This window comes from Vulpes lagopus, chromosome 7 (genome assembly GCF_018345385.1).
Source record: "Vulpes lagopus strain Blue_001 chromosome 7, ASM1834538v1, whole genome shotgun sequence".
Taxonomy (NCBI): Eukaryota; Metazoa; Chordata; class Mammalia; order Carnivora; family Canidae; genus Vulpes; species Vulpes lagopus.
Window position 1 is genome coordinate 3,533,382 of NC_054830.1, and position 25,880 is coordinate 3,559,261.

The 25,880-nt window shown below is 62.9% G+C and overlaps 1 protein-coding gene across 17 annotated transcripts in view; it reads right to left on the reverse strand.

The window, feature by feature from the left end:
* Positions 1-3,768: 3,768 nt before the first annotated feature.
* Positions 3,769-25,880, reverse strand: part of PTPRS (protein tyrosine phosphatase receptor type S) — a 96,700-nt gene continuing 74,588 nt past the window's right edge. For 5 of the 17 annotated variants that reach the window (XM_041764493.1, XM_041764494.1, XM_041764497.1 and 2 more), the window contains 24 exons: positions 25,206-25,511; positions 23,749-23,942; positions 23,574-23,600; positions 21,179-21,296; positions 19,079-19,684; positions 18,542-18,639; positions 17,673-17,926; positions 16,945-17,038; positions 16,635-16,850; positions 16,050-16,207; positions 15,380-15,391; positions 15,017-15,129; positions 12,261-12,451; positions 12,056-12,179; positions 11,360-11,535; positions 10,502-10,621; positions 9,097-9,251; positions 8,735-9,020; positions 8,401-8,579; positions 7,618-7,744; positions 7,419-7,544; positions 5,754-5,908; positions 5,451-5,586; positions 3,769-5,119 (listed from right to left, as the gene is read on the reverse strand). In XM_041764493.1, the coding sequence (XP_041620427.1) occupies positions 5,051-5,119; positions 5,451-5,586; positions 5,754-5,908; positions 7,419-7,544; positions 7,618-7,744; positions 8,401-8,579; positions 8,735-9,020; positions 9,097-9,251; positions 10,502-10,621; positions 11,360-11,535; positions 12,056-12,179; positions 12,261-12,451; positions 15,017-15,129; positions 15,380-15,391; positions 16,050-16,207; positions 16,635-16,850; positions 16,945-17,038; positions 17,673-17,926; positions 18,542-18,639; positions 19,079-19,684; positions 21,179-21,296; positions 23,574-23,600; positions 23,749-23,942; positions 25,206-25,511 (4,040 nt within the window). In that variant the 3' untranslated portion in view covers positions 3,769-5,050. Of the gene's footprint in view, positions 5,120-5,450; positions 5,587-5,753; positions 5,909-7,418; positions 7,545-7,617; positions 7,745-8,400; positions 8,580-8,734; positions 9,021-9,096; positions 9,252-10,501; positions 10,622-11,359; positions 11,536-12,055; positions 12,180-12,260; positions 12,452-13,386; positions 13,435-15,016; positions 15,130-15,379; positions 15,392-16,049; positions 16,208-16,634; positions 16,851-16,944; positions 17,039-17,672; positions 17,927-18,541; positions 18,640-19,078; positions 19,685-21,178; positions 21,297-23,573; positions 23,601-23,748; positions 23,943-25,205; positions 25,512-25,880 lie in introns of all 17 variants that reach the window. The other 12 variants (XM_041764503.1, XM_041764502.1, XM_041764499.1 and 9 more) reach the window with 8 other exon arrangements.

Genomic DNA, 25,880 nt, shown 5'->3' on the forward strand with positions numbered 1-25,880 from the left:
TCTATCATTTCATGCATTTTAGTGGCATCAAGTTGTACATATGTGGTATATGCTCATCTTCCAAAATAGCTTCCCTGCAAAAGGAGTCGATCCCTCCCCACCCCTAATGTTTTTGACTTGTACCTATGTGGTCTTTCTGCCAAAGATCTGCCTCTTTTTATGGTGTTTCCAAAGATCCAGACTTTTTTTTTTTTTAAGATTTTATTTGACAGAGTGAGAGTGAGAAGCAGACTCCCCACTGAGCAAGAAGTCCAATGTGGGGCTCCATCCCAGGACCCTGGGATCACAATCTGAGCCAAAGGTAGATGCTTAACCAATTGAGCCACCCAGGCACCCCCGAAAGATCCAGCTTTTTATATTATTTTGTGTCAATTTTTGCTGTAGTTCCACATTTCTTAATTTGATTTTCCTTTTTTTTTTTTTTTTTTAGATTCATTTTAAGGAAAGAGAGAAAAAACATGATCATGAGTTAGGGGTAAAGGCAGAGGGAGAAGCAGACTCCTTGCTGAGCACAGAGCCCAACATAGGGCTCAATCCCAGGACCCTGAGATCATGACCTGAGCTGAAACCAAGAGTCCGATGCTTAACTGACTAAGCCTCCCAAGAGCCCCTAATTTCTAATTTTCTTAATATTTTCCCTAGACTTTCCTTTAGTTGGTCTTTCTCAGTAGATGATCGAGGTGAGATCTTAACTAGTTTATTTCCTTACTTCAGAAATTTATATAAAGGCTACGTGTTTGCCTCTGAGTTCCTCTTTGGCCGCTTATTTCATTTACATTCAGTGATCTCCCTCCCCCATAAATGCATTTAAGATTTGAAATTGACCTCTGAGCACATTTCTGGTTTTCATTTGCAATGGTCTCGTCCTCCAGCCCTAAATATCTTGGACTTTACTTGGTAAATATGATTTATCTTTCACTCCTCTTTAAACCCTTTCGACTCCGTGGACTCGAGGTAGATGGGCAACACTGATGTAGAATATTATTGCACTGGGGCTGCTGAGTGGAGTCTGAATGTTGGGCTCAGCTTTATGGCCTAACACATGGTCTGGTTTTCTGATGGTTCCAAGCGTTTGGACAGAATGTACCTTGTTTGTTGGGTACGAAGTCCGTACATGTTGACTTGATGCGTTTGCAACGGCATTAATCATCTCAAGATCCCGATTGTTTGGTCAGCTTGGTCTTTGCATCCTGAGTTAGATGCAGTCTCCTGCGCTGCTGTGGTTTGATCCATTTCTTCTCAGGGGCGTTTTTCCCTTAGACATTTTAATATGATGTTGTTGAGGACAGTGTGTGTATGGCATCCCCCAGAGCATCGGGGCGCTCTGGCCCCCTGACAAGTCCTTGGTGATGGGCTGTGCTCCAGGCTTTGTCCCTTCTAGCTTGGCGCTGCCACGCGTGGGTGAGGCTGGCCTCAGGCAGGTGGGACACAGGTGTCTGGAATACCTGCACGGTGGCTCCCTGTCCAGGCTCCACCGCATACTGTGTGATCCTGGGTGAGGCACCGGACTCGTCTGGGCCTCCGTCTCCTTATCTGCCCACCGAAGCATTGCTGTAAGGATTACATGAGACCGCAGGCGCCGATCATACAGCAGCTACTCCATGAATGGGGATGGATGTGACGGTATGTCCTGTGGCAGGGCCGAGGCGACTGGAGATGCTGTCTCAGCGGTCATATCCGTGGGTTGAGGCAATTCCTTGGGATCCTCAGTTTCCAAGAGGTCTTCACATCCATCCCTACCTGCCGTCGCCCACCACCAGCCATCGGCATGAGCATCTCAAGGGCTAAACCCCAGAGCAGAGGGCCACACACGTTCACTTTCCCTGAAGATCTCCACCCCCTTGTCCGGTTTCCAGTAGGGAGTGGAAGGTAGACCCTATTTAGATACTTCGGTCTCAGTGGCTCAGGAGACCGAAGAAGGGAAAGAGGAGATGCTCCCTTAGAGGGGCTTTGAGGGCTGGTTCTCGGGGCAGAGAGGTTCTCCGGGTTCTCTCTTGATCAAGTCCTGGATGACTCGGGGAAGACCAGGCTTGGGGTAGAATCTGTTTTGTCCCTTTTGTCCCATAATCTAAGAGGATCCCAACCCCCCTACTTGTCATCAGAACTCAGGAGCTGCTCACTGTGGTCCCACATGCTTCTTTTTAAGTTTTTTTAAAAAAGATATCATTTATTCATGAGACACAGAGAGAGAGGCAGAGACAGAGGCAGAGGGAGAAGCGGGCTCCATGCAGGGAGCCTGATGTGGGACTCACTCGATCCCAGGACCCTGGGGTCATGCCCTGAGCCAAAGGCAGACGCTTAACCACTGAGCCACCCAGGTGCCCTTAAAGATTTTACTTATTTATTTGAGAGAAAGACAGCGAGAGAGAGCACGGGCCTGGAGGAGAGGGGGTTAGCAGACTCCTCGATGTGGGACTCGATCCCAGGCCCCAGGACGATGACCTGAGCAGAAGGCAGAGGCTTCACCGAATGAGCACCCCCCACAGGCGCCCCTTTTCTTGATTGCACTTAACCTATGGCTTATCTACTTCCGGTGTTTTCAAAAAGTTTTTCATTTCGTTAACACAAAAGAATAACCTCAAAACCATCCCCAGTTAAATCCAATCCAACTTTTATCTTATTTCGACTTATTCTGGTCTGTTCTCGTTATCTGAATGCAAAGCTTGGTCCGTTTCTTCCTGGAGCTCACTCGTTTCCAGTGCGTCCGAGGCTGCGCACGTTCCGCTGGGTACCCCCTTCTCACCGTGCGACGCGCTCACTGATGGGCTCCGTTTCAATGGCTCCGTGATTTGTATGTGGCTCCTTCTTTAACCTGTGCCTTGTTTAGAAACATGCTTTAAAAATTTCCCACCAGGAAAAAAAAAAATTTCCCACCAGAGGCCCTTCCTGGCTTTATCACAGAATCCACTCCTGGGGGCCAAGGTCTGGTTCTCTTCCCCAGTATTTGTTTCTTGGGACTTGTGGAGACCGCGACAGCTCACCTGTGTTGAGTGTTCTTATGTGTGTGCGAGAATTCTGCAGGTGGGGGACGTGGGACCTGATCAATCTATGGGCCTAAGCTGATTCGTGGTACCGGTCCCATGTTTTATATCCACGGACTCCTGGATCTGATGGCTTCTCAAGCGGGTGGCCCCACCCGCCTAGGCTGGGCCTCTGCCCTCGCCAAGACCGCCCGTTCTTGCCTCTGGAGCTTGTGCGTGACCCTGGGAGGGATGGCTCAACCCACACCCAGCCCCCGTGCCCGGGGAGGAGCAGACTCCGACGAGGACGCCCCAGCGCCTGCCGGGCTTGGCGTGTGGACCCACTCCCGGGGTGGCCCACGGCGCGGGCAGGTCACCGGCTCCAGCGCTGACCCTCTGGGGAAGGCAGCACGGCGCACTACACGGTGGCCAGGGAGGAGACTGGCCCGAGCGTGATCCCCAGCTCCACTCCCATACACCCTGCGACTGTGGGGTGGCGTCTGCCCCTCTATGAGCCCTGGCTTCCTTATCTGTAGACTGGGCCACCGCCGATGTCCCGCGGGGTCACTCTTATGACCAAGAAAGTGAGGCAGCCCCCCTGCAGGATGTGGGAGCTTCAGATCTGGGCTCCGCACCCACGACAGCCCGGAGGTGCTGTGCGATCTCGGGCACCCACCACGTCTCTGGGCCACCTTCCTTACCGGACCGCTTACATGACGGGATGAGAACACACCAGCTCTCCGGGCGCCCTCCTGTCCCAGGGACGGGGCGGGACGGACGGAGGCACGACAAACACTCCACCACCGGCCGGGGTCAGACGATCTTCCTTTAATACAAAGTCGATATATCTACATACGCAGAGGTGGGAAAGCCACCCGGCTGCTTCCGTTTGAATAAACAGTGTTGAAAGCATCGGCAGATCCGCTCTTGTACAAAGAGGAAAAACTCACTTGCTCGGGGGTCTGGGGGTGGGGGATCCCATCCTTCTGCTTCTGCCCCCAAACTGCCCCATGGTCCCGGGGGGGAAAGGGTCCCTGATCCGGGCAGAACATGGCCTCTCTCTCCCAGAAGAAGTGGGACCTCCTGTCTTGTTTGATCCTCCTCCTCGGGGGCGCAGGAGATAGGGGGGAGCGCCGCGGTGGCGGCGGGGCTGGGGGCGGGGGTCACTGCCATCGCCTCGGTGGCAGCACCCACCCCATGGGATTTTAAACCTGACGCTGGTGGGCCGGAGCCCCCCACTCGCCGCTGCGCCCCCCCCCCCACTGGTCCTTGATATGTTTCAGAATTAAAAAAAGAAAAAAAAAAAGAAAAATGCAAAAAAAAAAAAAAGGGGGAAGAATTCAGGTGCACAAGGGCGTTCTACTTTGTTCAATCGTCCTCCTCGGGGGGCAGGAGATGGGGGGGGCTCAGGCGGCCCCGGGGGGCGGGTCGCACGCCCGCGCACCTGCCAGCACAGCCGCCGCACAAGAGCGTTCTCTACGGTGAAAAAATAGACTGTCTGTGAACGGAACAGGAATAAGCAAAGTTCTTTTTAAATTTGTTGACTGGCGAAGTCTTTTTTTTTTTTTTTCCTTTTCTGTTTGTTTCTTCTTAAAAAAAAAATGAAAAAAAATACACTATTTAAAAAAAGAAATGTCACTGGATACAGTTACACAGAGTCTGAAAAGAAAAGCTGAATTTCGCAACCCCGTCCCCCCCCGGGGCCCGGCGCCCCCAAGGCTGCAGGCGGAGAGGGCTCCCCCCACCCCGGAGAGGACCGGGGGGGCTCAAGCGCACGGCCCCGGCCTCCTCGGGTTACGGGGAGAACCCCTGTTTGCTCGCTGCCCCCCACCCCCCCACCCCAGAATCTCTCGTTTGGAATCGGAAGGAAATGAGGAATGTGCCAAGTATCGGAAGGCGGCGGCCGGTGCCGGGGGGCTGCTGGGCGCCGCGCGGGGGGCTCGGGGCCGCGGCGTCCCTGGAGACCGTGCAGAAACGTGGCCGCTGCCGCCTCCCGCCCTGGCCGCCGGGGGGCCAGGCTTCCAGGGCCCAGCCCGGCAGGGGCAGAGGCATCCGGGGCCGGTGGAGTCTGGCCAGCGGCGACCATGGCTTTAGGTTGCATAGTGGTCAAAGCTCCCGAGGTACTCCAGCGCGGCCTGGTAGCAGAACTGGTACTCGTCCTGCGGGACGGCGGGAGCGGGGCTGTCAGGGCCTCCGCGGCCTGGTGACCCCTGGGGTCCCCATCGCCCTCAGCTCCTGCAGGGGCCACACCCCCACGGGCCGGGCCCTGGCCCCAGGACGCCCTCCCCTCCGCCGGCCTGGAAGCCCCCCTCCCCGCCCACCACCCGTGGCAGGGCCCTGGGACGGGATGGCCTCGAGGACACTTGGGATGCCCAGCACGTGATCGTGGCCAAGTCCCATGCGGGGAGCCGGGGTGGGGGCTTCTGGATCTCCGGGCGCCTCTCTGCCCACCCCGAGTCCAGGTGGACCGCGCCCATCTCACGCGCTCACCTCCGTCTGCACCATGGCTGGCCTCTGGGTCCGCAGCATCTTCACCGTCTGGAAGATGTCCACCACGCCCTCGTACCGCATGCGCTCCAGCACGATGCTGAGCGTGATGAAGACGCCCGTCCTGCCCACGCCGGCGCTGTTGGGGCGAGCACAGGCGTTCGGGGGTGGGTTCAGGGAACCCCACTTGACCGCCCGATACATCAGGGACAGAGAGAACCCCAACCTGAGAGCCTGCGTGAAGCCTCACTAGGCCTCAGTTTCCCCAGCTGGACAACAGGCACGGGGGCTTGAGAGGCCGCTCACCTGCAGTGGACAGAGATGGGGCCGTCCTGGCCGAACTGTTCCTTGGTCTTGTGCACTTGGCCGATGAAGTCAATGAAGCCCTCCCCCGACTTTGGCACACCCTGCTCCGGCCAGTCCGTGAACTGGAACTGCCGGACCGTCCGGGACTGGCCATCCTGGAACGGGGAGAGGCCGGCGGGACCACTGAACTCGGGGCTGGTCGCCCGCTTGGGCCAACCTCCCGCCATCGCCACCCTCAGCCCTGGGCTGCTCTCCGGAGCCCACCTCCTCATCCAGTGACATCACCTTACATGCCCCCGCCCCATTGCCATCTCTAGAACCATCGGCCGCCACCTAAGTGACATCCAACACCGCTGCCGGCCACCATCCCGCCGTGCACCCAACACCTGCCCTTCCTAGTCCCGCCTCCCCCTTCCTCCCCTTCCTCCTCCCTCCTCCTACGGCAGCAGCACCAGCCATTCCACCACCTTCCGCCCTTTGCCCAAGAGAGCACCACTGTCCACTGTTACTGTCACCTGACACCCTGTCCCGTCTCCTCCCCACTGCCCACTGTGGGTAACTCATAATTCCTGGCCACCACCACCCACCGTCCCCATCTTGGCAGCGCCACCCAACGCCGTCACCCTCCGTGGGCTCCGACCAGGGGGACCCAATGGCCCCAAGTCCGGGACTCCTCACTAGTGAGTGCTCACCCCGCCAGGAGAGGGCGCTGTCTTCCACTGCCCTCTTCACGCACCTGTTCCCAATCGCCTTGTCTCTCCCCCGGTAGTGCCCCCAGGGATAACCACCCCCTCATGCCCTCCATCCCCCCTCCCTCCTGACGGAGCGAGTAGCCATGGTCAACGGGAGCTCGTCTTTGCTACTCAGTCATTTCCCGCGATCGTCTCCACCCGCCCCGGGCCACACACCTGCCCTTCTCAGCATCCTCCTCCTCTGCCTGTCCTGGTGTCGCCGCCCCAACCCTGCCTGCCTCCCCCGCCCCCCACACCATCCACGCGTGTCCCCTCCGCCACGTGCGACAGCACCACCCGATTCTCCAGCCCCCCCGTCCCATCAATCCGACAGCACCGTCTCTCACCACCCAAGTGCCACGACCACCCACGCTGCTCGCCATCCGCTGGCGTCACCGTGACTGCCCATTGTCCCACCCCTGCATCCTCCAACACCCTCTCTTTCACCACTGAGTGATCCCCCCAACCCGGGGCCACCTGCCACTGTCCATTGGCTACCAACAAACCCCTCACCCACCACCACCACTACCCTCCACCCACACTTCCCGCCCCGGCGCTACCACCAGTGCCCGCTGACCACCACGGCCCAACTCCTGCACCCCCGTCCTGCCTCCCCCGTCCTGCTTTCAGCGCTGCCACACGGTCTGTGGGGAACACGCCACTCACTCCCTGTTGCACGATCCCCTTGGGCCTCTGTCCCTGGAGCACAGGGTGCAGGGGGACAAGGTGGGACCAATGTGCTCTCTCACCACGTGGTGGGAGGACTGACAGGCCAAGCAGACACTACCCTCTTCTTCCTCCCAGCCCTCACCGCTCATTCCTACCCCCGGACCTTGGCTTCTGCCCCCAACTAGGGAAGCCCCTGCCGTCACGAGGTGCCGTGCAGCAGGGCCCGGCGGTCCCACATCTCCCGGCGGTCCCTCCGCACACTCACCCGGGCGTCTGTGACCTTGAACTCCCGCAGGATATACTGAGGCATGTTGTATTCCGCCATCGGATCCACTACGAAGTACTGGTAGCGGGCGGAGCGCTCGGCCGGCCAGTACTGGTGACACTTTTCCTGCGGAGGAGACGGCGGCTGCGGTCAGCCCGGCCTGAGGCCCGCCCCTCCCCGCCCCGGGGCCCACGCTCACCCGGCCCATCTCGCGCAGCTTGGTCAGCATCACCACGATGGTAGAGTTGTTCTCCCAAAGCATGCGCCAGAAGTCCTCCGTGGTCTCCGCCAGCGGCCCCTGCGTCGCGATGTAGGCCTTCTGCTGCCTGCGGTGGGGGGCGTGTGAGGCCGGGGCCACGGCTGGGCCTCCGCTGCCTCCTCAGGCTCGCGGCCCGGCGCACCGACCCCTCCGCGTCTCCCCGAGCCTCCCCATAACCCCGTCTTGCACAGGTGAGAAGCCATGGGCCTCGGGAGAAGTTCCAGCGCCCCCAGGAGGCTGCAGGACGGCCGCTGACCTCGCCTGCCTCCCCTCCTTGCAAGTGTCTGTACCCATGAAGCCCTCGGTCACCCCCAGCCTCAACACAGGCGGGGCCTTCTGCGCCCAACGCCTTCCCTGGGCTGGGGCTTCTCAACCTCGACACCAACACTGGGGGCTGGACCGGCCCGTGATGGGCACTGTGGGGTGCTGGGCAGCACCTCGGGCCTCCACCTGCCCGATGCCAGGAACAGCTGCCCTCCCCAGCTCCCACTGTGACAAATATGTCACCAGACGCTGCCCGGTTTTCCTTGGGTGGTGGAACCGCCCAGACTGAGAATCTGATGCATAAGGACAGATGGAACCACGATGCAGACAGCAGCCATCACTTAAATGCACAGCCAATTCCCTCCATCTTAGGGGTGACCACACGAGGCGGGGAGCGCGCCCAGCTCTGTCTCCCATGGGAGGCCAGAGACCCCTCGGGACAGGGCAAAGGCAAGGCACCTGTAGCCATCGATGAAGCTGGCGTTGATGTAGTCGGAGCCCTCCACCCCGCGGATGGGCTGCAGACAGACCCGTGTGCTTTCGTAGGGCATGATGTTCACCAGGCGGTTCTTGAACTTGTTACAAGGCAGATTGGCACTGATGAAGCGGGATGTGTGGGCTTTGGAGTTGGCCAGGCGCTGTGGGGACGAGGGGCGTGGGGGTCACCAGCAGGACAGCCTCCTGCCAGGTGCTCTCCCAGCCGGCACGTGGACGTGGAGTGTGGACGGGGGCGCAGCACCTTCCCGGCCGTCGCTGGGGCAGCCCTGACCTCCAGACCCCGAACCCGACCAACCTTGAACTCAAGCTCCATGCCGGTGACGTGCTCGCCGGGCTCCACCTGGGCCAGCTTCTGGATGTAGGCGTAGAGGCTGCGGGCGGGCACCTCCGTGTTGCCGCAGCCCACGGCCTCCAGCAGGGCCTCGTGGATGAAGCTGTACTGGTCCTCCGTCTGCACCATGTAGTTGCGCTGGGACCGCATGAGCGTCACGTGGCCGTACACGTCCACGGTCTTCTCCGGCTTGATCCGCTCCAGCATGGCATCGATGACAATGAAGCAGCCGGTGCGGCCCACGCCGGCGCTGTGGGCACAGGCACGCGGGTCAGGGCCCCCCACTCAGCGCCCGGGGTGGGCGGGGGGGACGGCCTGGGTGCTACCTGCAGTGCACGACGACGGGGCCTGCGTCCGGTGGGTTGCAGGTCTTCACCCTCCGCAGGAAAGCCAGGAAGGGCGTTGGGTACTCGGGCACCCCGTGGTCCGGCCACGCCGTGAACTGGAACTGGCGGACCTCACGCTTCTCGCTCGAGCCATTCTGGGGGCCACAGGGACGCAGCCTGTCACAGCGGCCCCCCGTGTGCGTAGGGAGGCGGCCAAGTGCACGCCCAGGGGCCCCCACTGGGGACTCACGGGTGTGTCACAGTGTGGCCAACACCATGCCCCGACTTGCTCCCCAAATCTGCCCCCATCGCAGCTGGTGGGGGCTCCATCCTTCTGGGGGCTCCGGCCGGAACTCAGGAGTCACCTAGACTCGCTGCCCCTCCCAATCCCGCCGGCTCTGCCTCCATCTACCCCAAACCCGCCCACTTCTCACCCCCTCCGTGGCGGCCACCTGGGGTCCAGTCCCCTCTGTGCTGGGGCCACTGCTCCCACCCTGGCCCCAACACTCTGCACTGCCCCCCCTCATAGCAGCCACCAGAGGGCCCGGGTGAACACCTGAGTCAGGTCTGCCGCCCACCCTCCAGGGCTCCCACCCGCCTTAGGGTAAAAGTCCAAGTCCTCCCCGAGGCCCTGACCTCTCGGCCTCCCTCACTCTCCTACAACCTAACATCGGCCTCCCCATTGTGTCTCCATCATGCCAGGCATGGTCCTGCCCCAGGACCTTTGCACAGGCTCAGCCTCTGCCAACAACGCTGTTTTCCCAGATCTCTTGGCTCCCTTTCTCACCATCTCCGGGTTCCCTGACACACGCTTTATTTTTCTCATTCTGCACGTTAAGATGCGTCATTTTACATATTTACTGTCAACGCTTTTCTGCTAGACTATGCTCCAAAAGGGCAAGACACTTTGTCTGCCTTGGTCCTCGCTGCGTCTCTGTGCCCTAGTCAGGGCCTGACACACAGTGGGTGCTCCGTGTCGACAGAGGACCCGGCTGGAGTCTGGGGAACGCCGCGATGCCGGCAGCACCCGCCCTCCCCAGCACAGCAATGAAAACACGTCCTCTGGACGCCAAACTGCCCCAGCTACGAACTGGCGACACAGAAGACGGAGCTGACAGCAGCCGCCCGTTAAATACGTGTCTAAAGATTCGCTCTGCCCAGGCCCGACTGCCCAGGCTGGCAGGGACTCTCCAGCTCTGCCTCCCACCCGTCACGGGCCTGGGCTGGTTTTGTCCTCCTGCTGTGGCCGGACACGAGCGGTGCCCTCTCTGGGCCTCGCTGCCCCAGGCCGGTCAGCCCGGGCCGACACGCTCCTCTGCCTGACGGGGGGCTCCTGGGCGGGCAGCTGGCCTTCCTTCTTCCTCTTCCGCCCTCATCACCAACCCGTCCCCCACCCGGGCCCCACCTTGTGCAAAGAGAACGTCCGGACACAGAACGTGGCCAGCTCGATGGTGTCCAGCAGCGTGACCTGGATGAAACCATAGCTTTCCATGCCCCTGTTGGGCCAGTACTGATCGCACTTGATCTGCAGGAGGCGAGAGAATGGAGGTGAGCAGGGGCCGGGAGGCGCAGGGGCTGCTGGGGCAGGGGCAGGGATGGGGGCTGGGGCCAGGATCGGGGGGGGCATGGGGGCTACTGGGGCTGGGGCAGGGGCTGGGGTTAGGGTTTGGGGATGTGGGGGCTGCTGGGGCAGGGAAAGGGGCTGGGGGGCGCAGGGGCTGCTGGGGCAGGGGCTGGGGTTGGGGTAGGGGCAGGGGGGTGCAGGGGCTGCTGGGGCCAGGGCTGGGGCTGGCTGGGGAGGCGTGGGGGCTGCTAGGGCAGGGCCAGGGGCCAGGGCGGGCTGGTGGACATGGGGGCTGCTGGGCAGGGACAGGGGGGTGTAGGGGCTACTGGGGCAGGGGTAGGGGGGATCAGGGGCTGCAGGGGCAGGGACAGGGGCTGGGGGGCGGAGGGCTCAGGGGCTGCAGAGGCAGGGCCAGGGGCCAGGGCGGGCTGGTGGACATGGGGGCTGCTGGGACAGGGGCAGGGGCAGGGCGGTGTGGGGCTGCTGGGGCAGGGGCCAGGGCGGGGGGGTGCAGGGCTGCTGGGGCCGGGGCAGGGGCTGGGGCAAGGACAGGGGCAGGGGCTGGGGGGTGCGGGGGCTACTGGGGTCAGGGCAAAGGGGTGTGGGGGCTGCAGGGGCAGGGGCTGCTAGGGCTGGGGCAGGGGCAGGGGGGTGCAGGGGCTGGGGGGCGCAGGGGCTGCATGCAGGGTCGGGGCCCACCCGTGATTTCTCCTCCAGCCGCGTCATCATGACGATGGTAGCCGACCGCTGCTCCCACACCATTCTCCAGAAGTCGCCGAAGGTCTCCGGCAGCGGCCCCTGCGTGGCGATGTAGGCATTCTGCCGCCGGTAGCCGTCCACGTAGTTGGCGTTGATGTAATCGCTGCCCACGATGCCTACGGCCAGGGAAGAAGCCAGATATCAGGGCTGGGTCGGTGCTGCTGTCTTCCACACCAGTTCTATCTGGCCCACCGTGTCCTGGAAGGCCTCCTGGACTGCCCCAAGCTGCCCCCTGAGGGGAACCACGGGGCCTGAATTCTGGGGTCTCTCCACCTCAGCACCACTGTCCCCAGGGCCAGACATCCCATGCATTGCAGGCGTCTCTGGCCTCCAAACTCTAGGTGCCACTAGTTCCCTCGCCCCCAGAATGTGAGCACATAAATGTCCCCAGACATCGCCGAACGTTCTCTGGGCACTGAGAGCCACTGACGTCGAGGGATAGACGGAACCACGTTATGGACAGCAGCCATCAGTTAACTACACGTCCTGAAATTCCCAGTCGCTCCTGGCTGGAGCTGGGCCAGGCCTGTGGCCAGCACCGGGCCTCAGTGTCTCCCCATCTGTGCCCCAGCTCGTCCGCACGGGGTCTGTGCACGCTCTCTGGCACTGGGAGGCAGGGAGGGCCCGAGCCGCTACCTTCGATGGGCTGGAGGATGACGCGGGAGTGGTCATACGCGATGACGTTGGCGTAGCGGTTCTTGGGCTTGTTCACCTCCAGGTTGGAATGCTCCCACGTGAACTGCTGGCCCGGATCGATGGACTGCAGGGGCAGGTGAGGCGGAGGCTTCAGGGGGGGCGCCGGGGGGCTGTGGCGGGGGCGGGAGGCGGGCAGGGGGCTCACCTCGTACTCCTGGGAGAGCTTGAGGCTGTCATTGGCCTTGAGGCGTTCTGTGTGCTCGGCCATGTCTGCGATGGGGATCGGGGGGTGGCTCAGCATGCCTGGTGGGGGGGAGAGCAGACCCCGCGGTGCGGGCCGGTCACTCAGCAGCCAGCCCGGGGGCCGGCGGGCGGGGGGCGCTCTGCGGTGTGAGTCTGTGATGGACGAGCTGTGGTTAGAGCGCGTGGCGGGGAGGGGAGGGGTCTGGATGGCCCCCCCACGCTGGAGCCCGGAGCCCAGGCCTGCGGGGGGGTGGGGAGGTCCTGTCTGCAGGTGGACTGTTGGAGGAGCAGCTCCCAGCTGAGTCTGACACCCCCGGCTTGTGATGTCGGCCCATCCCGGTGCCCCCGACCCAGCTGGGGGATGCAGGGGGCCCGGAAGGGGTGGCCCCGGAAGTCTCCAAGCTTCTGGTGCTTCGTGGCAAGAAGCAGGTGAGTGACACACAAAGCAGCAGACACAGCTGGCTGCGTTCCCCAGGGCGGGGGGCCCACACCCCTGTCTGCCCGTCTGGGTTCAGAGTGGGGAGCTGAGGAACCGGGCAGGCTGTGTACCCGGCAGGGGGTCCCCATTTCTCCATGTGAGCCCCTGACCTCTGAGGGCTCTGCACCTGCTGCATGGACAGTGACCCCCTCGGGGCGGGGGAGCTGCTGGGGGCAATGGGGGGGGCCTGGCTCTTTCTCCCCTAGACCTTGCTCCTGTCCTGGGACCCAACGGGCTGAGCCCGGTGCTGGCACAGAGGCAAACCCTGCAGGCTGCAGGCTGGCGGGCACCTGCCGTCCCCGGCCCCCCTGGGCGCTCCCCAGAAGCACCCTTATCTGAGGAGTGAAGCTGGGGTCCGCCCGCTTGCCCTGTGGGTCCCCCTGCCTCTCACGCAGGACCATCCTGTCCCCCCACCCCCCCCACACCCACGCAGTCACAACCAGCGACCTAAGGACCCAACAGACCAGACCCCAGCTCCCTTGAGAAGCCAGCGCAGGACGGGTGGACAGAGACCGGGGGCGGGATGGAGAACCAAGATGAGAACAAACGGGGGGACGTGGGGGTGGGGGGCGCGCAAGGAAGCCAAGAACAGAGAGACACAGGAACTAACTTTCAAAGTGAAACCCCGGCTCTCTGAGGGGGCTGCTGAGGCCTGAATCTGCAGAAACAGCAAACAATAAATAAATGAAAACACACGGGGGGGGGGGGGGGACACACCCGCCTCCCCCACCCCTCGCGGGATGCACGCACAACGGCCGGCCGACAGACGCAGAGGGGCAGAGAGACTCGCACAAGGGAATGCACGCTGCCCGGGTGCCCCCCGGTGCCCCGTTCCCCCCCCCCCCCCCAAAGAACCTACGGGAGCCGCTGGGGATCCCTCTGGAGCAGCTGGGATTCCGGGAAGTTTCCAAAGCTCTAGGCCTTCTGTCCATGTGTCTCCCCTCCCTGCACCCCAGCCAACCGGGCCTCAGGTCCCCCGCTGGGGTGGGGGGGTCAGCAGAGGAGATTTCAAATGAGGTGCAGTGCAGTGAGGGCGGAACTTGAGGGCAGGGGGACCCATGGGCCCGTGCCGTGAGCTTTACGGGATCAACTACTAGGAGTTACGACTATTAGTTAAACGCATGTGAGTTAAAAATCCTCACTTGAGTGAAAAAAGAAGCGACGTGACCTAGTCCAGGGACAGAAAAGCGAAGGGAGTACATTCGAGGTGCCGCGTGGGGCCGCTCGTGATCCCTTCGGGAGGACTGCAGCCACCAGTTAAATAGGAGCAATCAAGACCCTCATGTGCATAAAAACAGAACCGGTGCGAGTCAGTCCGGCCGCAGAAGAGAGAAAAGGCGTATAGTAAGGATAGTGTGTGAGGCCATGCGCGAGCCCTGGAGCCATCAGTTAACACGCAAATGTTTAAAGCCCTCCGTGGGGCTGGAAACGGTTACTACAGAGACAGGAAGCAGACAGGAAGTTCAGAGACAGGAAGCAGAGGCTGGGGCGGGTGGAGGGACAGGTGTAACCGCTCTGCGCGACCGCCTAAGGAGAACAGCGGCCATCAGTTAAATGGAAAGCTCCTCCCTTTGGTTAGAAGCAGCTGGCACAGGCCCAGTAAGAGGGGAGAACGGTGAGGGCGTGTGGGGGTCACCGTGCGTGACAGCGATCAAGGACAAGACCCTGGCTCATCGGGGCTCTTCCCAGGTGTGGCAGGGACCCTGGGCGGAGCCCCCGCGCATCTCCGGGGAGCACGGGTCACCGTGGACGAGAGACGTGCAGGGCAGCGGGGAGGCACAGTCTTTGCACCTCACTGGGGGCGGGAGGGATGGGACATCCCACGGGGGGTGTGGGAAAAGGCTAAGGAAAACCCCAAACGCCCTCCACGGAGTGTCCCTAAGACCAGGAGTGGGAACCAGAAGCACCGCGCTTTCTGGCTGAAGAAATGCAGCTCCTTTGGCTCATCTCGGTTTTGTTTTTAGGTGTCCTTCTTGCTCCCAGAGACGCCCCCGACCGCCACTTGTGTGAGCGCAGCTTTCCAGAAGCCTCGCTTGGTTGCAACCAGAACCCATCCTCGGCAACTGCCAAGCCCGGGTCCACCGAGGGCTCTGGGAACCAGGCGTTTAAACCGCAGCCAACGGCTCTGCCAGGGGCCGCCGAGGCCCGCCGAGGCCCGCCGAGGCCCGCTGAGGGGGCCGCGTCCTCTTCTCTCGTGCTACCTGCCCCTGGTGGCGTTGATCCTGGGATCAGGGACATACCTGGCGTCTGGAAGTTAATGCGCCTCATTTCCACGGGGTCCTTGGGGTGGTGGGGGGCGAGGTCAGCGTTGTTCAGGAGGCATTTGGTGCGGGGCTCCGAGTCCTTGCGTTTACTGTGTGGGAGCAAGCAGGGGGCGCGGTGAGCACCCGCGTGTGCCTGAGACGCACGTGTGCACGCGAGAACAGCCGTCAGGGCCCACGGACGCGCGACCCAGCCGGGGGTGGGGTAAGGGACTGCAAACTGGTGCAACTGGGGTTCGCGGGACCATACACGGCGTCCCCTCAGCCCCTGGGTGTGCCCCCGGCCCGCTCCCCCTCCCCGGCCCCTCGCCTGAAGCCTCCCAGGACGAGGCCAGTCCTTACCTGTCAGGTTTGCTGCTCCCAGAAGCAGACACAGGTTAGAAGGAGGGAAAAGGAGACAGATGAGGGCGGGCGCGCTGGCCACGCCGCACCTGTCCTGTGACAGTGGTGGGTAGGGCTTTTTTCTTTTCTTTTTTAATTTTCTTTTTTTGTTTTTACTGAAGTTCGATTTGCCAACACACAGTGCTCATCCCATCACGTGCCCCCTCAGTGCCCGTCACCCAGCTACCCCAACCCCCCAACGGGTATGGAAGGGGAGGTGGGGGGTGTTTCTTAACCGCTGGGAGCCTTGAGGTCTACTGGGAAACGGGCCTAATCCCTCCCACCTGGGTCCCCATCTCAAGGAGGTGAGCTCCGGCCTCCCCTTCCCGAGCAGAGACGCGTCCTGTGTGGCCGCAATGGTTCCTACCCTCAGCACGCTCAGAGGGAGCCTCCGCCCCAAACCATCCTGCTGAGGGGCGCGTGAAGCCCGACAGGAGTCTGAACCCCGGCCCTACCCCTCCCCAGGCAGCGTGACTCTGGCCCAGTGGTTCGACCTCTCTGAGCCTGTACTGCAGTGGTCCTCCTGCAGAACCAGCCCTCCCCCAGAACCTTCTGGAACCTCCCGCCTTTTCCAGGAGGCCCTCCCTCCTGCCAAGGGGGGTGTGGGGGGGTGCCGGGTTTGGGGGCTCACTTCTTGTAGAGCAAGATGGCAATGACGATGCAGATGATGAAGACCACCGCCAGCACGGGCCCGATCACCCAGATGAGCCCCTCCTCGCCATCCACGATGGGCTGGGGGTCTGGGTTGTCCAGCTGGAAGGGGTCCGAGAACGGGCTGGCCGCAAACGTCTGCGGGAACGGGGCAGGAGGGGCCTCAGTCAGCGCCCGTCCTACACACGCTGGCCGGACGGGGCCTCTTTGAACGCAAATCTACGTCCCTCCCCCCCTCTCAGCTCCCCGACGCCTCCTGAAAGCCCTGACCCTGATGGCCTGCATGGACCTTCCCCAGCCTCCGCTCCCCCCACCCCTCCCTCTGCTTTGGCCGCACCTCTAGCCCTCCGCGCACACCGACCCAGAAGATACCTCTCCCTGGGTGAACTCCCACCATGCCCCGGAAGCCCTAGTTCCAAAGCCCCTTCCTCAAAAGAGCCTTCCTCCTTGGGATACCGGCCCCCCACCCGACCTCCAGTCTTTCCCTCTGTGCAGCCCTGACCACAGGATGCTGGGGGGACGGGGGCAGGATGGTGAGACGTGGACAGACATGGGGGGCACTCACGGGCTCGCTCTTCTGCAGCACCGCCAGCACGAACAGGACATAGCGGTGGCCGGGCTCCAAGCCCCTGTTGTCAAACCCGCCGTACTGCTTCTGGTCGCCAGGGTGGAAGGTGGGGGGCAGCATGGAGAAGCGAGCCGCGATGTAGGGGCGGGGCGCCTCCAGCTGGCGCGAGTGCCTCAGGCTGCGCCTCTGCAGCCGGGCGATATCCTGGATCAGCTGTGGGAACGGAGGCGGGGGGTGCTCAGAGGCTGGCCGGCAGCCCCAGGGCCTACGAGGGGCGGGGCAGGGCGTGCCTGGGCGCCCGCCTTACCTCCTCTAGATCCATGTCTTCCGGGCTGCCCTGCGGGGTCAGGAACTGGCCGCCACGGGACTTGCGCAGCGGCACCATCACGATGAAGTAGTTCCTGTGGGGAGAGGAAGGGTCAGGGCACGTCCAAGGAATGCCTTCTGGAGGTGGGTGTGTGGGGTCCCGCTCTCGGAGTCTTCCTTGTGCTTCTACACCCTACACCCCAGCCATACAGGACGGTAGTTCCAGACTCAAGCCTCCGGGCTTTCAGTACGTTTTCTTCTGGCTAGAAACTCCACCCCAGTTGTATTTCTTGAACTCCTATGCATCCTTCAAAGCCCCAGCTTCCATACCCACACATCCTCACAATCCTTGATTCTGTGTGTCCCAGGCAGGGTCCCCTCACCCCTCCCTGGGGACTCTCAACCCTGGTGACTCTTGCTCTCTCTCACGCCATGGGTCTGAAAGTATCCGTTTCTGCTTCTGTCTCCCTGCCGGTTGGGGAAACCAGAGCCAAAAGGAATGAGACAGGTGGGGGACAATCAGGAATGTGGGAGGAGAAGACTGAAGGCCACACGTGCTGGCAGGGCCCACGAGAAGCATCAGGGCACTGCACAGGCCGGGCTGACACGACCCACATTTCACACACGGGTGAGGACACGGAAGCAGTGAGGTCGAGTGGCCGGGCCCGGCCCCAGGCTGGCTAACGGGGTGCAAGGGGTCCCATGGGACAGGGCTGGTTTTGACCGTACTGGACGGGCACGGGGCTCTGGCCGTCAGGCAGATACACCAGGATGAAGCCGTCGGAGTCGGGCTTGGGGGCCACGCTGGGCTTGGCACTTAGCAGGTTGAAGGCGGTCCAGGCCGTGACCGTCTGCTGAAGGCCGCCCAGGCTGCTGCCTCGGTTGGTCAACACGAAGTTGTAGAAGGTGTTGGGCCTCAGGTGCGTGATGAGCTTCTTCGTGGTGCGGCCGTCCACGTCCAGTGTGAGCCCGTTGTACTGGATCTGTGGGCCGAGACTGGCTCAGTGGGGCTCTGGGCCGAGCCCCCGATGCTGACTGAGCCGTGACCCCAGACCTGGCTTCAGCCTGGCTGAGCCGTGACCTCAGACTGGGCCTCAGCCCCGCTGAGCCATGATCCCAGACTGAGCCATGATCCCAGCGGAGCCCCAACTTTAAGCCCAGTGTTGATTGAGCCCTAATCCTAGAATAGGCCTCAATCCTAGGTGAATTCCTTAATCCCAGCTGAGGTCCAGCTCTGACCAGGTCCCAATCCTGACTGACCCTTAATCCCAAAATAAGCCCCACTCCTAGATGGAGCCTTAATCTCAGCTGAGTTCCAATCCTGACTGAGCCCTGATCCCACATCAGACCTCAATCCCAGCTGACTCCCAACTCTGACCAAACCTTAATCCCAGACTGAGCCCTAATCCCAGGTTAAGTCTTGACCACAGATGGAGTTTCAATCCCAGCTGAGCCCTGATCTCAAGATGAGCCCCAACTCTGAGCCTCAATCCCTGCCAATGCTTGGTCCCACTCAGCCCTGGGTCCAGCTGATTCTCAACCCTGGCCAAGCCCCAACCCCTACCCTGGCCTGCCTGCTCCCTAGGGGAGGACCGCACCTTGTAGGGCGTGGGTGAGTTGTAGTTGTCAGGAAATTCCCAGCTGAGCAGGACGGACGTCTTCATGATCATCTTCACCTTGAAGTTCTTGGGTGAGACTGTGCCGGGCAGCAGCCAAGCGGGAGAGAGCAGAAGACAGGCCCCGTGAGCACTGGGGGTAGGGCAGGGTGGGCCGGTGGGGTGGGGTGGGGCGGCCCAGGCGCTCCCTGTCCTCCGCTGGGCCTGTGCCCATGGCCTTACTGCCTGGCCCTGCCTGGCCCTGTCCCAAGTCCCTGCTGGGGGAGACGGCGCGGCTGCAGAGAGAAGGCGGAGCAGGAGGGGGAGGGGAAGGGGAGGGGGGTCGGTGGGGGCGGCGGTGCCACCTAGGCACGTCCCACCTTTGCCAACGCCGGAGCCTCGGGGTCCGGACTCGCCTCGAGTGTCCACAAGGAAGCAGAAAAGTGACCACTTACCTGGGCGGGGGAGAGGGAGGGGGCTGGGGTGGGGGTGGGCACGAGGCCCGGTCCGGCTCTGGTGCGGGGGTCGCCGCGCGCCTACCTTGGTCCCGCAGGAACGTCCGGTAGCGGACGGGGGGGCTGTAGGGGCCAGGGCCCTGGCGCGTGTGGGCCCGCACTTGGAGGTCATAGGCCGTGTCGGGCTTGAGGCCCTGCAGCGTGAGCACGTTCTCGGCGCCCGGCTCGGCCGCCGCTGGCAGCTCGGTCTCTCGGGCGGGGCCCAGGGCTCCGGCCTCCCGCACGGCCACCGTGTACTTGACGATGGCCCCGTTGCGCTCGGCGGGCACGGGCGGCAGCCAGCGTAGCAGGACGGTGCCCGCCGAGGCGTTGCCGGCCGCCTCGAGGATCTGCGGGTGGCCGCGGGGAGTGTCCTCGGGGATGCTCAGGACCTCAGCCGCCTCCTCGCCCAGGCCTCCTCGGCTCCGGGCCGCCAACCGAAACACGTACGTGGCCCCCTTGTGCACACCCAAGGCTGTGTAGTGGTCCTCGGTGGGTGGGAACTCCAGCGTGGCCAGGGGCGAGTCCTCCCGGCCGAACTGCAGGCGGTAGCCCAGCACCTGGTCCTCGGCGGTGCTGGCTGGGGGCTCCCAGTGTGCCAGCAGGCTGCCCTCGGGGGTCTGCTGCACCGACAGGGTGGGGCGGCCCAGCACTGTGGGGACACGGGGCAGGCGTCAGGACCACGGGGCCACCCGAGTCTGGAAGCCGGGGGTGGGGCTGCAATTTTTAAACGTGGGTCTCAGGAGGGTGGCACTCAGAAAGCAAAGCCTCAAGGGAAGTGGAGGGAGATCTGGGGGAAATGGTGTTCCAAGCAAGGGAACAGCCTGTGCGAAGGCCCTGGGGTGGCCTGGGCTGGGTGAGTGGAAGGAAGAGCGAGGAGGCCAGGGATTCAGAGACCCCGATGGAGGAAAACATCCGCAGTGTCAGAGCAGGCCCTCCTATGTCTACCTCTTGTTTTAGTTAATAAGTCAGCCATCTCTTGCCTCTTTGATTTCCCTCTCCCTCCAGCCAGCACATGATTAATACCACGGGACACAGGAACGTCCAAAACCCTGCCCTTGCCCCACAGTTCTCACAGCCTGGGTAGCAATCAATGTGCCAAGGTCCTGGAAGTCCTGCAGGAGGAGAAGTAAAACCAGGCTTCTCCTCCTGCAGGACTTATCAGGACCTTTCATGAACCGGGCTCTGAGCAGCCACGGCATACGGGGTAGGTCTGCCTGACAAGCCTGGCTGTGGGGCAATGTCGTGCCTGGGGGAAGAGGGAGAGATCAGGGGAGGCTTCCTGGAGGAGGTAACGAGGGTGCCGGAAACTGAAGGATACAGAGGCCAGGCAGACAGAGGGAACAGCGTGGACAAGGACTGGCAGGAGTGTGGGCAGGGGCCGCGTCCAGCTGGCCTGGAACATCGGGCTGCGCAGGCTGAGGGAGGCCCCCCGGAAGGAAGGGTCGGAGGCCTCGGGGCCTGACATCCCTGAAACACATCGAGCTGCTCCCCGGGTTGTGCCATCTGCCCACAACACCTGCCCCTTGTGTTTTCGTGGCTGCCTCTCCCACCTCCGCCTTGCGTTTTTACCATGGGGTTAAAAAAAACAAAAACAGGGCAGCCTGCGTGGCTCAGCGGTTTAGCGCCGCTTTCAGCCTGGGGCGTGATCCTGGAGACCCGGGATCGAGTCCCCCATCGGGCTCCCTGCATGGAGCCTGCTTCTCCCTCTGCCTGTGTCTCTGCCTCTCTCCCTCTCTGTGTCTCTCATGAATAAATAAAATATTTAAAAAAACAGAAACAAAAACCAACGGTCCCTTGGGATGGATGGAAGGGCCAGAAAGGGAAACTGAGGCAGGGCCGTGAGAAGTGGCTGTGCGGTGCAGTGGGGGAGCCAGGCATGCCACCTCCAAATGCTAAGCTGCCCGGGGTGATCAGAGCTGGGACCGTGGCAGGGCATGGGGTGCCGGGTGTGCCCAGGGGGAGCCCCGGACGGAGACGGCGGGCTGCGGATGGGGCGGGGAGGCCAGGCTGGGAGACCCGTGGGGAGGTGGCAGGGGGGCTGCTCAGCCTCTTGAGGTCCCCGCCGCCCTCTCCCCCTGCACGAGCTCAAGAATGCAGTATGGTGCTCTGGGGGCCGAGGGGCCGCGGCAGGAGGGTGTCGTACCTGCTCCCTTGGTCACCACCACCTTGGGTTTGCTGCGAGCACCGTCGCCCTTCATGGTGTAGGCGGCTACCGTGATGGAGTAGGCGGTCTCGGGCTGCAGGTTTGTGATGACCATCTCCTGCGGGCAGGGCCAGGGGGTCAGCGACGCAAGCGGAGGGAGACCGGCCCTGCCCGCCCCCGTCCCTGGGGCTGGGGTCAAGCAAGACGGACGTGGGGCCTGGTGTGAGGGCAGAGGCGTGCGTCCGAGCTCATGCACAGACCCCAACACACAGCACGTCCATGCTAAGATGGGCACACGCAGCCTGACACCCCGTCATCTGCTCATCACCTCTCGGCCTCGGGGGGCCTCCCCGGCCCCCAGCGGCCACCAAAGGGCACCTGCAAGCACCTCACCCAGGCCCTGCCCTCTGCCCACAGCCCTCCAGGGCTCCCACCTCCCAGGGGCAGGGCAGGGGGGGAGCCCAAATCCTTCACTCTCCCCCTCGCTCGCTCGCTCCGCTCCAGCCACCGGGCATGCTCCCAGCCTCGGGCCTCCGCTGCCCCCGCCGGTGAGCCAGGGATTCCCTCTACCAGGCCACGAGGGCCAGGAGTTAGGGTGTCAGGAATTTTGCAAAAGCCAGTTTTAAACACAGCCGTTATCAGAAGGCAAATTCCATAAACGTGCTGACAAATAAATACTAAGGACGAGGGCAATAAATGCTCCAAACCCACCGTCTCTCCTAATTGTTTCACCACATTTATTACTACGTCCGTGCTCTGGAGGTCATCCTGTCACCTGTGTCTGAATGGAGAGCTGTGGGGTGATGACTTCCCGCACCCCCCCACCCCCTCCCATGGAGCTCGAAATTGCCACGGTGGGAGTATTTATATCCCAGAACTGGGGAAAAGCTACAAATCAGGTCTGCAACCCACCCTCCCAGCCCCCCAGGGAGCTCCTCGGGAGACCTTCACAGCACGGTCTATAACCGCCCCGGCCAGAGCTGTAACTGGACACGTACAGTTGACCTTGGACAACGTGGGCCTTAGGAGCGCCGACCCCCGTGCCATCGAAAATCTGCATATACCTTCTGACTCCCCCCTAAACCCAATGCTGTGAGCCTCCCGTCGGCCAGAAGCCTTACGGAGGACGCAGTCGACTAACACACCTTTTGCCTGTTACGCATGTGACGTGTGTTAGGGACCGTATCTGGACAGTAAAGCAGCTCAGGGAAGAGCAAGGAGCTCACGAGCAGGAAGCACGCCTACAGCACCGTCCGTGTTTAGTCAAAAATCAATTGGCAGATTGGCGGGCCTCGGCGGTTCAAACCCGAGTCGTCCAAGGTCAAGTGTATCTGTGCCCTGTTCCCGTGAGCCGTCCTCTCCCGCACTGGCCTGCGACGGCCGGGACGGCGGGCTCAGTGGGGTGCGTCCCCACACTGCCTGGCTGGCACACGACCTACATACAGCAGGCGCCCGCCTGCCCGATGTCGGAGCCGCCCGACCTGCACACGTAGCTGCGTCCGCCCTTGCCAAGTCACATGGGTGCCCATGTCCCCACGCATGCACACCCACAAACACGGTCCAGCATGCCTGGGGCTGGGGGGGGGGGATGGCTCTGGGGTCAGGAGCACGAGGAGGGGGACAGGGGGACGGAGAGGGTCTCCTGGCCCTGAGCCCCTGTGGGAACTCACGCCCCTCTGGCCTGGGGGTAGGGAAGAGGCAGGGCCTATGTGATGGGTGGGGCTGGTGTCGATGTAACATCAGGCTTTGGGCTCTCAGAAGAGCCCGTGGGTCCGTCTGGGGCAGGAGCACAGCCTGGGGAGAGGCAGCAACGTGCCCAAAGTGCCACATGGCCATGCCGACTGGCTCGGGGCCTCTGGAGAAAGCTGGGGGAGGGTGACGGGGTGGGGCGGGGAGGATAAGGACAGTCCTGCAGGCCTCCTTCCCTGCCCCGGGCCTGCTGACCCTCTCCCCACTCAAGGGCTGCAGTGAAGGGGATGCTTTAGCCAGAGAGAGAAATTTCGAGGCCAGAGACGGCTGAGCTGGGTTTGAAAGTGGCCCAACTGCAACCTGGACCCAGCGGGGGAGACTGTGGGGTGTAGGGGCAGGGCGGGAGGGCAGGAGAAGCTAGAGCGGAGGTGTGGGGTGGAAACCACGGCTGGGGGCTGGGCGGGATGAGCCCGGTGGGTCTGGGGGCCGCCGGGGAGGGCTGATGTGTAACCTCTGAGGCCAGGACCCCGGCAGGGCTCCTACGTCCACGTGCCTGACTGGAGACCGAGAGATGACCGGCAGGCATCTGGGGCCCAGGGGAGGAGACCCTCTTACAAGGGTCGTGCAGGGGAGGGGTGTGGGGGTATCACATCACTGCGCGGCCCGCGGGACAGCACTGCAATGGCCGGGCAGGGGTGCTACTTACGTATTCGGCTGTGTCGTCCGTCTCCCACTGAGCGTGGGAGGAGGCGGCAGGGGAGAGAGGAGGAGGTGAGCAGGTGGCCCGAGAGGGGCAGAGAAGCAGGGAGAAGGCGGCGGGGGTCGGGGAGCCCGCCCGCCCCCCCGAGCCCTGGCCCGTCCCGCCCCGGCCCCCCGCCCACCTGGGCATCGGCCAGCATGATGTCCTTGATGCGCGGCGGCCCGCGGGCCTCGGCGCCCTCCATGCGGACGTAGTGGACCTGGTAGCCGCGGATCTGGCCGTGCTGCCGGCCGGGCGCGGGCGAGCGCCACAGCACGCGGATGGCCGTGGCGTTGAGCGCCTCCGCCTCCACCTTCCGCGGCGGCGCGCTGGGCACTGGCGGGGGCAGGGGAGGGGCGGGTGGGGCCGTTACTGGGGCGCCTGGCCCTGCCCCCGGGCAGCACTGCTGCCCGATGCCAGGGTGCCAAGCGGCTGCCGGGTAACTGGGCGGTCGGAGCGCTCACCGCCAGCTGGGAGGGCAGGCCTCCTTCCCGGATCCCATAGCCCCACGGGGGGGCGGGGGGTGCCCAGTGCTGGGCGCCACGTACACATGGGCAACTAAGGCCCCCCCAGAGCCAAAGACACCTGCCCAGGGCCACACAACAGGAGTGGGCCCTGCACGCCCCGCTCCACGGGCGTCACCCACCTGCCTCCATCCTAACAGCACCCCTTCCAGGCAGGGGCTCTCACTCCCACTTTACAGATGGGGGAACGGGACCCCCTGAGCATTGGGCCCTTGACCGCAGGGTCAGGTAGAAACAAAGCCCGGGTCTGAACCCAGGCAGCCCAGCTGCGTGCCCCGATGCGTTCCAGGACGCAGCCAGCACCCCCGGACCACACCCCAAGATCTGGCACCAACAACCGCTTCTCTTCGTCCCTCTTCCCTCCTAGTGTGGGGGCTGCCGCCGAGCCTCTCCGGCCTCGGCTCTCGAGAGGCAGGCCGGGGTCCCGACGCCACGGACCTGCACTTTTGTGGGAGAAGCTGCTTGCATTTTTCCACCTGTAGCCCAGTTTCTGCCAATGGACTCCAGACCAGAGCGTCACCTCCCTCTGCAGCTCAGAACTTTCTAGCTGGAAGTCAGCCCCAGCCACACCGGGGTGTTTACACCACAGAAGCTGGCCATGGCTGCGGATAGGTCTCCGCGCCCCAGAGCTGGTTGTTACCACCACCGGCGCGCCGCAGCCTCCTCGCCAGACAGGATGGCTCAGCCCTGAGCTGCAGAACTGGCTTCCCCTGCCTCATCCTAAGAATCTACAAGCTACGCTTCTGGGGCTCAAGGACCATTAAGTTTGGTGCAAGTGCTGCGGCCCGTTCCCCACACTGTTTCCATACTTTCCACCATCGGACCCAAAAATACAGGGCTGCCAGCTGAGGCTCCCAGGCACAGGGCCGGGAGGAAACACGGCCCGGAAGGTCTAGGACGGAGAATTCCAGGATCAAGGAGCCCGGGATTCCTCGGGGGGGCCGCCTGCTTCACGTCTGCCCCTCAAGACTGCGGCTTCTACCTCTTGACCACCAGCCAGCCCAGCTCTGCAGAAGGTGCCGAGGCGCGGGGCGGGCTGGGGCCTGCGGGGTCCCCGGCAGGGCCCGGTGCTTACCGTCCTCGTCGGTGCGGATGACCACGGGCGAGCTCTCGGGCCCTGGTCCCACCTCTGTGTGAGCGACAGTCGTGATGCGGTACTCGGTCCACTTGTCCAAGGCCTCCAGCAGGATCTGGGTGGTGGTCGGGGGGATGCCGTTCACCTCCTTGGGTTGCGGATCGTCCGAGCCCAGCGGTCGGTAGCGGACGCTATAGCTCACCAGGGCCCCGTTGTGCGTGTCCGGCGGCGGTGGGCGCCAACTTACCAAAATGGCCGTGGAGCGCGTGCTGACACATTTAACGTCTTGAGGGGGGGCTGACGGTTCTATTGGGGGGGGAGAACGTGGGGGCGGGCAGGGGAGGCGGGATGGGCGGGGAGGGGGGCGGGGAAACAAAAGATGGGAAAGAGAAAATAAAACAGAAGATGATAACAAACAAAACAGAACCAAACCAAAGAGAAGTCGAACCCAAAAGAAGCGGGTGTCAACCAAAGGTGAGATGGACGGGTGGGGATGGGGCCGGGAGGGCTGGCCAAGAACACTGCGCTCAGCGCGGGGACGTCTGGGGGGCAGGCCGCCCCAGTCCCGGGGGGTGCGCACGCACGGACGCGTGTGGGGAGCGGAGGTAACATCCCCACTCGGGAGGCACCTGCCGTGCACTAGGCCCCGGCGCCAGGGGCGTCACGGAATAACAC